Source organism: Hippoglossus stenolepis, chromosome 4 (assembly GCF_022539355.2).
Source record: "Hippoglossus stenolepis isolate QCI-W04-F060 chromosome 4, HSTE1.2, whole genome shotgun sequence".
Classification (NCBI taxonomy): domain Eukaryota; kingdom Metazoa; phylum Chordata; class Actinopteri; order Pleuronectiformes; family Pleuronectidae; genus Hippoglossus; species Hippoglossus stenolepis.
Genome location: NC_061486.1, coordinates 20,180,569 through 20,195,770, shown reverse-complemented (window position 1 = coordinate 20,195,770; position 15,202 = coordinate 20,180,569). Strand labels below are relative to the sequence as shown.

The 15,202-nt window shown below is 39.6% G+C and overlaps 1 protein-coding gene across 1 annotated transcript in view; it reads left to right on the top strand.

The window, feature by feature from the left end:
• myo18ab (myosin XVIIIAb) overlaps positions 1–15,202 on the top strand; it is a 124,372-nt gene that overhangs the window by 52,404 nt on the left and 56,766 nt on the right. Inside the window, 6 exon segments of the mRNA XM_035155062.2 lie at positions 4,627–4,768; positions 4,881–5,040; positions 6,559–6,693; positions 6,695–6,743; positions 7,104–7,311; positions 8,183–8,292. Coding sequence (XP_035010953.2) covers positions 4,627–4,768; positions 4,881–5,040; positions 6,559–6,693; positions 6,695–6,743; positions 7,104–7,311; positions 8,183–8,292 — 804 coding nt within the window.

The window sequence follows — 15,202 nt, the reverse complement described above, 5'->3', positions numbered from 1 at the left end:
TTGTACTCAATTCTAATTTTAAACCTAAAGTAAGAACTAAAATTGATTGGACAGAAATAATTTGACTGGATTTTAATGAAAATGAAGTAGAGAGACTTTCAATGGTCATTGTTACTTTGGTCAATTTCAAAATGGTTTGGGATAATCTAACCGTAGGCTTCATGCATGACTAAAAATGTTCATTCTAAATCAGTTAGAGTCTACAACACGGATTGAATTGATCTTTGAAGTAGATGGAATAAATAAGCTTTTTAACAAGCCCTCCATTCTCTAAAGCGATGATCTAATTTGCATTAGTTTCTCTTGCTTGTCCCAAATGAAGTGTTATTCTTATTTATCAGCCACATATTGGTTGTTTACAACCCATAACATTTTGTCAAATTAAATCTTTACCCTTAGAGACAAAGCAGACATTGATTATCATGCTGTTCCAGGCCTGTTGCCTCCATCCACTTAGTTTGTCTCTTCGTGATTGTGGCTAATTTTTTTTGTAATTTGCTCCATTTCTTTTTGGATTTCCTCCTACTCCATCAGTATTAATTGGAATTGAGTTTGAGTTGTTTCATTCTTGTTGGCTTGAAAAGGTCTCTCTGCTCTCTGCTCATCGGCTTCTTACAGCAAAGCCCAGGCATGCCAGTTATTAGAAGTACACGTGTGTGTGGCACCAGGCCTTTGGCGAAAATGTGCAGCACTGTAGTCACTATGTGGCATCAACATATGCCTTATTTCAAATTACAGTTTTTCTCAGGAAATGATCTCAATGTAAATAATCAAACATATATATGGTGTTGAGATTCTCATGAAGTGATGTGTAAATATTCATGGTGTCCAGGGGAGGAAACCTACAGACTTTGAGGATCATCTGATCTTTCCTACAATACAACTAGCAAAGTTTCCACTTGTACTGTCAAATATCTCCACATATACTGGATGGATTGACTCAACATTTTCTGCACATATTTTTCCCAGATGGTTTGTCCAAATGACCATTCCAGTGCCATTGTTAGATTCCTCACTCTGAGCTGTATCGCTGTTTCACCCTTAGAATGTGGTAATAACTTTTCTGATCCCTCACCCTTTAACGTAGTGCCATCATTTAATCAAACTTTCTTTTTTTCTTTAACTTGGATCTATTATCAAGACTAATAATCTACCATTCAGGGTCATTTTCAGCTTTACTTTGTGTTTAGCACTAATTAGATTCCCTAAACCTATTTAAAAGTAGTAATAGTTTTTGTGACTAAATCTAAACATTCCCTAAGGATAGTGCTTCCAGTTTCAGAAATGTTCACATGGATGACTTTTAAAAGTCTTGGAAGGCAATGACAATGTTTGTCGTTCTGTTGATAGAAGCGACAGATCAGAAAATGCTCACTCAAAGGCCTCATATTTTGATTTAGTTGTGGAGACCTTGACTGCAAAGGATTAACCAGAAATGTTGTGAAAGAAAAGGAACAAACAAAATACCCTTGAACATGCAATCACACTTTAATTTGCTTGATAATAAATGATGCATACAACAAAGCTAAATCCCCAGCTTGTCATTTCTGATCAAACCTATAAACAAGCTTATTGAGAATACACTCTGGAAAGATGTAAAATTACATAGTGACTGCCAGTTTCAGCAGCACATCTCTTCTTGACTGAAAGACCCTGAGAGTCTGTTAACTTTCAATCTAATCAAACGGTGCCTGTTTGCAGAGGTCCCTCCTCTTTATTTAGACAGTCTGATCTTGGCCAAGCACACGATTTGAAGTATCGCAATGTACAAATCACAGCAGAGGAAGCCACGGAGCAGGATTCAGATATTTGTGTTGACAAGAAGAGCAGCAGTTGTGGCATTAATCTGCAGTTTATGAGTTCGTGTCAGGGCTCGCCGAAGGGCTGTTTCCAACCATCCAAAGATCATTTATCAGTTTGCTGGTTTTATTGCAAGATTATTACATTTACTCTTTGCTAAAGACCTCCACATTTTTCAGGGATCAGATTGAGTTTTTACAGGAGGTGTTGTCATATTTCAAGCAATGTTTAATCCACTTGGTTATAAGACTTTTTTTATATCAAAAACCTGCCTGACTATATTTTCTACTAGAATAGCACTCAGTAGAGCGCATACCTCCGCACACAGTCACAATAGTCCCAACAGTACAACCAAGATGCAACCAATTGTCATTTGTAGATATTAGTCCCCTTTATATGGATCTTAACATAATCTTATGTATCTCACAGTGTTAAAGAAAGTAAAAAAAATAAAAAATTCTTGGATCTGCCCCAAAATTGAATGGGTTCTTCCCTGACCCATACTGCATCCCTCCACCTGGTTTTGCTGCCATCTGTCCAGTAGTTTTGGCCTAACCTTGCTAACTAACAAATAAAAGGACCGGGGTGAAAATGCAACGTCTTCGGCTGAGGTAGAAATAGAGACCAGAGTCCTGGTTTGAATTAAACATGAAGATAATTAGACCTGATCTAAATAATATACTAGAACCAAATCAGCCATTGCAAATTCAGTTGAAAATAACTTCACCCCAGTCAGACTTTATTCTCGGCTACTAGGAATCCAACAAAAGAGAAGTGGGGAACTTGTGTCTTATTAACTCCAGGTGCTGATTTGGAAGCACGTATTGAAAGTAGTAAGAAAAAAACCATGGCAGGCATTCTTCCAGGATAATTCATGAGACAGTTGTGCCTTTCTGCAGAATCTTTATTGTGCACTCTTCCAGTAGAATACTTGCTCATGAAATGACTATTTCATCGATCAGTAAAGAAAGAAGTGTTGCAATATCAATGCACCCCTGTTGATGGCTGCTTACTGCAAATATTTCAGCTCTGGCCAATTACTGTGAGCCTGTGTGAGTGTGTCGACTCACTCAGCTCTGATGTGGTGACTTGTTGTGCGAATAACAATGTTAGAGTAATAACGAGGAAAGTTATTGAAGCTAGAAAGTTAGAATCCTTGGCTGTGGTTCGTTCTATGCCAGTTTTTGTCCATTTATTTAAATCTGCCTGGTGTTAAATAAAGTGAATAAGGTAAACATGTTTTCATAAGATAAAAAAGGGAGACAAAAAAGAGGTTTCTGCACAGAATGTGTTCACTCTTCTCCCTGAAGCACCATTCATATTCATGCGTTGATTACTTCCTCACAGAAATTACATTATACCAAATATTTTCTATTCAGCGATCCACCCGTCACTGTTAGCGATCATGGCCCTGTAACACATGGAGTAGATTTAGCATGTATAAACCCACAGTGTCACCAGATGGCGCTTTAACACATCTATTTTCAAGAGCCCAGATTTTAGCACTTCCAATAAAAGCAAGTGGGCCTCCTTCCTGGAAACAAATGACTCCCCACAGTCAACACCAGCTCGGAAGAAAACATGTAAAAAGAGAAAAGATTATTTCATACTCTGTAAACAAAAAGAAAGAAGAGGAAAATATAAATTTCAACTACATGAAATCAGAAATAATGAAATCAATTCCATATCCAATAAGAAACTTCCACTACAACAATACATCTGGTATTTACAAAAAAAAAGAAGTAACAATCTCAATCATAAGAACTCAGCAGGGATGCCCACACACTCCCCTGAAGAGATAAATACACATTTTCCAATGTTTCTATGCCAGCTTGTATTTATCAGAAAATTACCCAAGTGAGGAAGACATCAACTCATTTCTCAGCAGTATTGATTTACCACAGCTCAGCGACTAACAAGCCAATATAGACTCACCACTAACACAGGAAGAACCTTCCGATGCTCTCAACCTAACGCCTGAAACAAATCACCAGGACCTGATCGTTCCCCTGCTGAGTTCTATACGTCCTTTTAAAGCCTAACAAAGATCCAATCTTTCCATCGAGTCCTTTGTCTTGATTCTCTCATCAACATGGATATAAAATTCATGAGTGACGCCCTTGTCCACACGATAGAAAAAGTCACCACATCCATAATTCATTCATTTAATCAAAGGTAGACACTCACTCAGAAGTTATCTAATGAAACACACTGTTAGTTATCACCAGACAACATCATAACCACCTTCGACACAGAAAAGCTTTTGGAGAACCTGGAGTTTCTCTTAATCACATCAGAAAGATTTGACTTTGGGGAATAACTAATCAGATCCGTTAATATTTGTCAGATCCTGATAGTGTTTTGTCCACAGTTACAATTATGAAGAGTTTTGAATTTGCTGCAGCTTTGACTGACTGACTTCTCCAGCACCGACAACAATTACTCGCTTCAGGTGTAGGCAATCATGTCGTGAGTAGAAAGCCTCCATAACATGCTGTCAGAGGACTTTATCATGCACAAAGTTAAAGTGTTTAAAATGTTTCCTCTGACAAAATTAGGTATTATAGCTTTGAGTGAAATTGCATATCCCAAAAACTAATCCTAGGACCAGAATAACCCGTATCAGCCTGATCAGCTCTAAAACATCAGGGCTACATGAGTCTGGAAAGATGTCAAGCTATAGCTGGTCAGGCTCTTACTGTACAGTGTGTGCCCAATGTGAAAGGTGCATGTTATTTATGTTTTGAATAAACCTGTCCCATCAAGGTCAAAGTGATTGTAAAAGAAAAGATTGGTGACATTAGTGACTGTCCACATCCATCACAGGTTCGCACTCTGGCCAGGAAGGACGAGGCTCGGGGACTTCTGTGGCTGATGGAGGAGGAGGCTGTTCAGCCTGGAGGTTCAGAGGAAACGATGCTGGAGAGACTGTTCAGCTACTACGGCTCTGCACAGGGAGAAAACAAAGGTGAGCGCTCAACCCATCATCAGCGGTTTACTGGAGAGTTGCAGGAATAACAAACAGCAATGTTCCTGATGTCACTGGAGGGAATTTTTAAAATCTTCTCTGTGTGCTGCAGGAGCTAGTCTGCTGTTGCGAGGAGAGAAGCCCCACCTCTTTCTGCTTGGTCACAGCCACGGGACGAACTGGGTGGAGTACAATGCTCAGGGTTGGTTGAGCCATGCCAAGCACAACCCTGCTGCCCAAAACGCTGCCACACTGCTGCAGGACTCCCAGAAGTATGTGCAACACAGTATTACACACAGAGCTTTCAGTTTATTAGGGCAGTGTTCGTGGTGATAAGTAAACAGTGCTTTGTCAAACTGTTTCCAGTACTGCGGTGTCGCTTTTTGTTTGATTCGACCAGTTATTTGGCTGATTCTTAACTTAAAGAGAAAAACAAAACTTTTTGTCTGCACCGGATGACTTTCCTGGGCCAAGCCTCCAACATTGAGTCCCTGTCAACCGATCAACCTTCATTACAAAATATGAGGGTGGAAATCACACAAACTGACAAGCGAGAGTAATGAAATTTCCTGTGGACTGAAAAGCTTAGTGATAAATCAGGAGCGGTTCAAAAGCATAGCTTAGAATGAACAACATGTCCAACCTTGAGGTGGATGGTCTACAACAGCAGAGACCACATCAGGTTCAACTCCTGTCAGCTAGGAACAGAAATGTGAGGCTGCCGTGACTCACTGACACTGGACAGTTGAGGACTGAAAAAACCCATCTGGTCTGATGAATCTGGATTTTTGCTGAGAATGCAGATGGTAGAGTCACAATCTAGAGTCAACGGCATGAATCCATGGAGCCACCTCGCTTTCAGTCAACAGTCCAGGCTGCTGCTGTTGATGGGATGATTTAGGAAAGGTTTTCTTCTCAATCGTTGGGCCTCTCAGTTCCATTCAATTATAGTTTGAATGCCACAGCCTTATCAAGTTACTACTTTCACAAATGTCTGTCTGTCTTTCTGTCTATGTCCCAGGGAAGTACAGTGACGTGTTTGGTGCTATTGGGACATGTGATACGTTCGATAATAATAGAAATTGAATAAATATAGTGCTATGTAGCAGTCAGTGTGCCTTCAGTCTGTGGAGTGAGTTAAACACGTCTTCTTCTATGTCCTTGGTTAATCTACATCAGTGGTCAGCAACTGGTTCAAGCCACGGGTCAAAATTGCCACTACAAAAGTTTGCTGCAATGCTTTATATCGAGCTGAATTAATCTTTTATTTGTAAAAATGTTTGAGGAGGACTCACTAATAACAAGGAATAATTCTGAAATAGCTCCAGGAGTTTAACACTGGACAAGAGAAACGTCCAGGCAGGTTTAGAAAGTTGACTGTACCAGTAAACTAAAAGAGAAAATTACCAGAAGTACCCATGAATATCAAACTAGATTCCATGTGTGTAATTTGCATGTAGAATTCTTTCATTTTACAGATTAATTGCTTGATTCCTCATATTTCACCAAGCAACTGGTCATCTGATGATATTTGTCTGATTTCAGTGGGTATCTCAGAAATCAATCTTTGAGACACTGAAGCTGCAGAATTAATTTTTTTCATATTATCATTACAAATTATTCCAAACATTCAGGTTAAGAACAAGCAATTGTTGTCAATTTCCCATCTTCTCATGGTTACTGCCAGCATGATAATGTCAGAAAGCAAAAGTCATTTCAACCTGGTTTGATGGGTATGAAAATGAGTGCAGCTGTGAGTATAAAGACAATTCATCCTCTTGCCACCACAGGAAGAATATCAGTGGGCTGTTTATGGGCCGGGCCAGCGGGGCCACCGTGTTGTCGGGCTCCATAGCTGGTCTGGAAGGCAGCTCTCAGCTCGCCCTGCGACGGGCCACCAGCATGAGGAAAACCTTCACCACAGGTGGCCGCCGTCAAGAAGAAGAGCCTGTGTATCCAGGTCAAACTCCAAGTGGTAAGTAGATGAAACAGTCTTTTCATCATCCAGTTCTCAGGCTCACACAGGTGTGTGTGTGTGTGTGTGTGTGTGTGTGTGTGTGTGTGTGTGTGTGTGTGTGTGTGTGTGTGTGTGTGTGTGTGTGTGTGTGTGTGTGTGTGTGTGTGTGTGTGTGTGTGTGTGTGTGTGTGTGTGTGTGTGTGTGTGCCTGTACAAAAACACTGCTTGACAGTTTCCTCACATAGAGCTTGTTGGCATCATGTAATTCCCAGCTTACTTCTCTACCCATCTTAAACATGACTTGAGATCTAATCAGTAGTTTCACTTACTGACAACAAGCCGAAGCTGATGTCACAGTCATGTCCTTTCTGTTTTTAGGACGCTCTGATTGACATGGTTCGTCGCTCCAGGGTTCACTTTGTCCACTGCCTGCTGCCCAAAGCAGAGGCAGTGGGAGGAGGAGGTGAGCCTCGTGTGACACACGGTGAGAGCCCTGACTCGGGCCTTATGACTCTGGATGTCGGCCTCCTGAGAGCTCAGCTCCGAGGGTCAAAGCTACTGGATGCACTGCGCATCTATAGGCAAGGTAAGAAGGACTACTTTATCTCTTTATTGGTAAATTATATAAGGATGGTCTTCCTTGTGTTAGAATAGTGATTATTTTCTGAAGAGTACTGCTCTGTGACTCTTGTAACATGTGGAGTTCCACAAGGGTCAATACTTGATCCTATTTTATTCAGTTTGTATCTGCTGCCTGTTTGCCATATCATAAGCCATATCAACAGTATCTGACCACAGTAATGTTATTTCTTATTGAGTCCTGAAAACCTTAATAATTTGAAGTGTTAACTGCTGCTCAAAGATCGGATGCCCCTCTTTATATTCTAAAATGTATTTCTTGATTTTAGCTATTCTGTCAGATACAAAAGTTACTTTTTCAAATGTTCCAGTTCACCCAAGTTAAACCTGCTTTCAAATGTTTCCATGATTCATTTGTCTGTCTGATGATGTCAGTATGAACCTACACTATCTTCTTTTCATGCCCAAATGATTTTTAAGCCAGTGATGAAATTAACTTCCAGAGATACAGAATTTGACAGGGCCCCAATAACCTTTAACAGCTTGCTGTCCAATTATTTTCTGTCTTCATTCAAAGGTTATTTAGGTCCTTTAACGCTTTGTCCCTCAATAAAAATCTCTTCCCATTGGCTTTGTTACTGTTCGTACCTCTCTAAAAGCTTGAGAAACCCTTGTGACCTCCAACATTTCAACCTGTCAAACCTTCCTCACTTTGCCTCTTTGCTCCTAAGACTGTTGAAGTAACTTTTAAATTTGGGTAGTTTTTCTTCTGAAAATAAAAGTTGACCTTTGACACACACTTGACTCTCTTCTAACCTTGGTGTTTGTTTTTTTGTTGTTATACTCTAATCTCTGTTCTGCTCCATGCCTGTCTCTAGGGTACCCAGACCACATGGTGTTCTCTGAGTTCCGCAGGCGCTTTGATGTCCTGGCACCACATCTGACCAAGAGGCACGGCCGCAACTACATTGTCACAGATGAGAAGAGGGTGAGTGTTTGGAAGGTTTAACCTGATACTTACGAGTGCTGTTGTGTGTGGCTGGACAGTGACTTCTGTTGTGATGGAAACTGCTCTCTGAGGGGCTCCCCACAGTCAGATCTTTAAAATGAATGTGCGGTCCCTCAACCTTATCTATGGCCCTTGGCCTAAAGCCCTTTGTTTTCCACTGAAGGCATTGTCCTCGGAATTAATTTGGTGCTCAACAGAGTTTTTTTTGAGCAGCAGGATCATAGACTGTGTATAAAGATGGACGGCATGTCTTCACTTGCCACTTTACAAAAGTGAACCCAAAACATCCTGGGTACAGGTGCTGCCATCTTGTGCTGGTGACTTTGTTTGGGGCAGAGTCTGTGTAGTAGTGATTGTGGAGTGGAGCCACAGTATTGAGGTCCTGCCTCAGCTGTCAATCATGATGTTTCACCTTGTTTTTATAGCATCATAACCAAACTTATCAGAAACATTAACAGGTAAACATACAGCAGTGTGATTAAGAACTACCTAAAATGACAATTACTTGTACTTTGACTTTTTAGTTTTGTCTATGTCCAATCTGCTAACATGGAGAAGGCAGGGTTTATGAACTATAAGAGAAATATTGACAATAAAACAAATATTAAAGATGATCCTCCTCCCTTACCCTATTATGACCTTTACTGTGCAAATATTTAAGCAGGAACAATTGAATGAGGCTGCTTTGCCATGAATAGTTTCTTATTGTATCTTAACTTCATACAAAGTGCAGCAAACCAGTATTTGGTGTCGCTTCAAAACTCCAAATCTCAGAGGTAGACTTGGGCAGGCATTTTGTTGTTGTTGCCGCCTCAGTTGCTTCTTACTCTTCATTCAATCCTAGACTGACTCTATGATCAGATCAGGGCTCTGTGGGGGCCAGACCATCTGTTGCAGGACTCTTTGTTGTTCCTGTCCCTGAAGATAGTTCTTTATAACAGGCACTATGTGTGGTGTCATTGTCCTGCTGCACCTCCCTGATGCCAGTGCATGATGAATACGAAATGTATCAACTAAAGTTCCCTACAAAGTTTGCACGGTAGTTTACATCCAGTTAATAGTGGCCTCTTTTGTACTCTCTATATGACCCATTCATCTCGTAATCTCACTATCTATTTTATCTACAGTTGTTCTGGATGATATTATCTCATTGAGAAAAACCTACATCTAACTAACATGCAATATTTGACAACTACCAAATAAATGTTTGCCTTTTATTTTTAAATTATTGATGCTTTATGTGTTATTCTAACCAATTTCAAATAGCTGAGAAGTCTGACTCCCATTTAAATTTGTTTAATCCAATATGTTCATTTTCTGTTTATACATTGGAGTAATGCAACCAATTGTTAAAAATTCTAATAAATAAAAAAACAATAAAAACAACTAAATATACAGTGGCAAGAAAAAAGAAAGTCAGTCCTTTGGGATGAATTGAATTTATGCATTACTGAATTATTGTTTTGTTTGGATGAAAATCTATGAGAAACTCCAAGTTAATGACATCAACAAAAGTTAACTGGAGTCAAGAGTTAGCAAACCAATGAAATATTAAGGTTGAATTTTTTCTTTGACTTTTAAAAGAAGTCAAGTGTTCAGAGTTTGTATTCACCAGAAGCATCTGCTGAAGTGAATCATGCTTCACAAAAATGAGATCTCATAAGTCTTGCTGAATTGTTAAGTTTGCATAAAGCTGGAAAAGGGTTGCAGAGTAATATGAAAGAGTTTAGATAATCATCATTCACAGCTGGATTGATTGTCTATAAATGGAGATAACTCAGTGCTTTGGCTACTCTCCCCACAAGCGGGTGTCCAGATGACTGAATGTAATGAAGTACAAAGGAAGTAGAGAGTTACAGCTGAAACAAATCACTGGAGTCATTTAACACCACTGTTCATATTCAAATCGTTGAACAGCAAGGGGCCCGTATCGCCGCCCGACCAAGGTAACATCACAAAGTGAGGTTTGTCAAAGATCACCTTGAAACCCAACAGAGCTCATGGGGGAAATGTTTTGTGGATTGTTGAAACTAAGGTTGAATTGTTCAGGAAGAAAACACAGCACAGATGGCACTGCATGCAAACATGAAAGCATAGCACTGTTCCAGTTGAGTACAGAGGAGATGGCATCATGATGTAGCCCAGAGTTGTAGTCAAGGCACTAAAGATGGAGTCCGAGTTAAGTTTTGATTCCCCAGTGTGTGACGTCCCCATTACCAGATTCAGAGTCATCATGGTTGAATTTATTGTAAAATTGGTTGAAGCATAGGGCACGATTCAGGCCGCCTCTTTTGGCATCATAGCATTAACTGTTAGTGACGGTGTGAACGTGAATCTGCTTGCAAGCTGGTGAACTATGGGATATTTTCTTCTCTTTATGTAAGAGCGTGGTCTTTCAGTTTGAGGGCAGAACTTTTTTGTAATTCTTTCACTCAATACCCAGCACTCGCACTCAAACAGCAATCGAAAGAGCAGTGGAGACAAATGCAAGAGCAGACGTGTCACATGCGCACATAGAAGCAGCGTAAGCTCGAGGAGGAGAGCTGTCCAATCAACAAAACTTCGAGTGCAAGCTCTCGCAGAGCAAATCTAAGCACATGCAGAGCTTATTTGAGTGTGACCACAGGGTTTTGAGTGAAAGCATTACGCAGTCTAAACGTGAAATCATTAAGTCCTGCTTTCACACTGATAGACCACACTCTTAAATAATGAGATGGAAAAAACCCATAGTGAACACACATTCCTGCCTTTGCATAAAATTGAATAATGTTACAGTCAATATCTTTCACCAAATTATTATGGCCTATTACGAAGAACAAAAATCCATGTTGTTCTTCTGTCCAAGTCCTGAAAATCAGTACTTGAGTACCACAACAGTGATGGAGCCACCATGAATTCCTAACTTACTCAAGTTATCTTACAGGACAATGACCCTAAATTTACCTAATTTACCACAGAATAACCTCATACAAAGAAAATGCACATGTCAAGGTTGGTCCAGTCAGAGCTCAGACATTCACCCAAAAGAGATGCTCTGGAATGAGCTCAGTTAAACATTCCCACCAGATCCAGAATTCCTCCTGAATGTGTTGCCGGTCTGATCCACAGCAAAAAGAAGCAAGTTTTTTATTGCCAAAAGAGGTTTGATCGGTCATGTGATCGTTTACTTTTTCCACCAGCCCTTTAAATGTTTATTGGTTGTGTTAAATGAAGAGACACATGATAATAGCTCATTGTTTGTCTGTGATTGTGACTTAGTTGAAGATCACATCACATTTTATGACCAATTAATGCAAACCAGAAAACCAGGTCATTCCTATGGGTTCACACACTTTTTCTTGCCCTGTCAGCAAAAACACATACATTACTGTGAATTGTATTTTAAAACAAGTACAGATCTGATGAGAATCCTCCCACAGTGTTGTTCTAATATTAATTTTCCCAAAGACTGAGGTTCACAGTACTTTAAAGCACTGGCTGAGAGAGGTTTTTATGGGGTTTCCTTGTTGAAAAAAGATCAGTATAATTGATATGTTTCTGTAATATGTTTGGAGATAGTTTTCTTTTTCTTGTGATTGAAGTTACATTCAGGCTAGTTTAAAACCAAATGAAAATGTACATGGTGCACATCATGACCTACAGCCTCTCAGTTTCTGTAACAGTAAGTCTGCCTCTCCTGACTGCACTACAGTATATGTGTTTGCCCAGCAGATGTGAATTATCAACACTGTGTATATTGAACTTAGCTTCAAAGGCATAGAAAGTATTGCTTCATAATCTCCCCGCCAGCTAGTACATGTAATGAAAACTTTGAGATGAGTGGTACAGCAAAACTTCTCAGAGAATGTGTTGCAGTGAAAAGTTCATCCGTGGCCACCTTTTCTTTGCTAACAAGCTTGTGAAGCGCAGCCACACATTAGACCAGTTTCTCCAGAGGAAAATCCATTTCCCACAACATTGTGTGGCTTTGTAGGACATCAACTGAGCTGCTTTGAGTTGTGTGACTTTTTTTTATTTTGTTGCTCTCTTGTGAGAATGTTCGGTCACCCTGGTCAGAGCCTGAAAGAAGTTCAATGTTTATTTTTAAATGAGCAGGTACTAGTACAGGTTTTTTACTGTTTGTTACAAACAGCGGACTAAAGGGGTGTGATGCTTCAATCTCAAAGGGTTGGAGATGGATGAGATATCCTTAAAGCCTCATTCTAATCCTTACATAGAAATGCTTTCTGAAACAAAGCTGTTTGAAAACAAAGAATTTGTCCACACAGTTTGAGGAAAACAGAATATTTCTCAATGGTTATCAGCTATTTGTTAATGGTAGTTTCGAATAATCACTAAATATTGTGTCATCGACTGGGCCTATTCCTTTAACATGCTGCAGAGTCATGAATACAATTTGTTTTTAAAGAAGTCATTAAGTGTGTGAAACATAATGAGCTTCAGTTATGACAGTTTTATTGTTGAGGTTAATGATGAATCTATGGAAATGGAACTAAATTGATAATTGTCAGTTGAATTAAATTTCCCGAAAGATCTTAAAAATCAGCAGCACTGTATCCTTGCAATAATGAGCAAATTATTCTCATCAAACCGAAAGAGGCTCAGCTGTTTTCTTTATTCTTTATTTATTTCACACCAAGATCAGCTTTACCTAACTTATAAAAATGATGTTATCCATGGCTGTCGAGGGGCTCTGTCAAGAAAGACCCTGATGACATTGTCAGAGTCTCAATCTAAATACATTATTTAAAGGAAAACCTGCGTGACAAACAGAAAGTGAGAAGTTTGATAGTTGGCTGTTAAGCATGCAGGCAGGGTCTGATGCATGCAAGTGAGCTGCATTGTTGGGGAGTAAGGTCAGAATACGGTTCCCTCTGCTGTGCCAGTGTTGATCACTCCAAATTTCTGCAGGTGTAAGTGCCTCCTAAAATAAAATAAAATCTCAAACCTATTTACTTATCAAAACTAGAGTGGAGCACAAACCTCTTCCAGTCCCATTAAATCAAGCTGCACTCATAGACATCAGTTCCCTAAATGTGCCTGATTTTCTTTCATCTAGATCTATTCATTATTCCCAAAGAAAATGTTGAAAGACACCCAATGTCGCAATGTTAAAGAAAGCAACAAAAACAATCCTGGCCCCATACCACATATTTCCACCAGTTGTTTGTGTAGTCTTGCTTACAAAATAAGCTCGGTGGGGGTAATAATTGGTTGAATATTGAAGCTATAACATCTGGATATTCAGTATATCACTTTTAGTCCTCCACGTTGGAATCCCTCGGTGTGAACAGAATCACTTCATTTCACCTCTCCTCCTGCTCTCCTCTCTCCACCGTCCTCATCCTGCTCCAAGTGCGCTCTTGTGTGTAATTAATTATGATTGTGCAGGCTGGCAGCATACGGCTACTGTACTGATTAATTACCAGCACCGGGAAGAGCTCTTTCTTTCCCACTCTCTCGCTCTCTCTCTCCCTCTCTCTCTCTCTCTCTCTCTCCCTCTCTCTCCCCCTTCTCACTCTCTCGTCTCTTTCCACGTACTTCCTTGTCTCATTATCTTCCCATTCCTTTTGTACATGCATCAGAACAGTTTAGGAACATCCCCGAGCATGTGATTAATGTCTTCTCCACATTCTGTTCAGGCAGTATATAGCAGCTTTGCACAGAGGGCGCGATTAGCTCTTATGAGTGGGAGGTGGGGGCTGGTACAGGCAAAGCATCTCCACATTAAGGCTGTGCAAGAAAATTCCTCCTCATAAATATAGAGAATGTTTTTTTTCCCTGTAAAGACAAAACTGATTGGCTGCCTATTTGTGTATGTCAGTTAAATGTGGAATATGAAAGGACTATCTACGTACTGTCAACAGAGGTGATAAAAGTGGATTAATCAGGCAGATAAGTGAAAAACAAGCTCACGGCCAATTGGTGGCAAAGAAAGAAAGTCAAGAATGAAAAGACGAGAGGGGTTGGTCTGAGACAGTGTATAATTGGAGGAACAATTTGAAAGAATTGATCTTCAGAAAAAGAGAAATGGGAAAGACAATATAAGCCGTTTGACAGCACATATTTTGAAAGGTGCCGTTGTTCCCGATAAACATTAACATTCTGTTCCAGTTATTCATTTCATTATGTACACCATTATTTACCCACTGTTACTTGTTAAGTGTCTGTGCTGTGACCTATTTTTTTTTCTCAGTATTTCTGTTGCGAACAACCCAGTTGTGTCAGTTCCTCTTAATACAGCGTGATGTAGCCCTGATATCAGCAGCCAGATTATAGAGATATCTCAATATGACCCCCAGCTTTTTGGAGATTTGTCACAACCAATTTACAGGAGACAATTAAAAACAGTGACCAAGATATTCCGACTTTTAACCATAGTATCGTTCAAACCCCAAAAAGCTGAATCCTTCATCTCCAATAATGCAACTAGAGATTGCCTTTTGTAAGATACATATTCAAACTCCATAGCCCGATTTGCGAGGAATTAAGTCTTAATATTACATCATCGTAAATAAAAGGGTGAGATTGGTTGAAGATTTTGGATCCAGAGAGTGGAAAGTGCTTCTTATGTCCTAAACATTTTTTTTCTCGTAATATTACAACTTTATTTTCATAATGTTACTTCTTTATTCTCTCCACTTAAAGGTTGTTTTCCTGTTAAGTGGCCCTAATACTACTTTGTATAAAGGTACTGACTTTTTAAGCAGATGGAGTATACTCTTAATTTCTTCTGTGACTCATTGAACCATCTCCTTCTTCATAAAATCCTACCTACTGAACCTTTTAACATGTTTCAAAGTAGGTAAACCCTTTGGACATTTATTTTTACAATCTTGAAGAGTCATCATTGATCATATGGAACCTCGTTTTGATTACTGATCCCTTG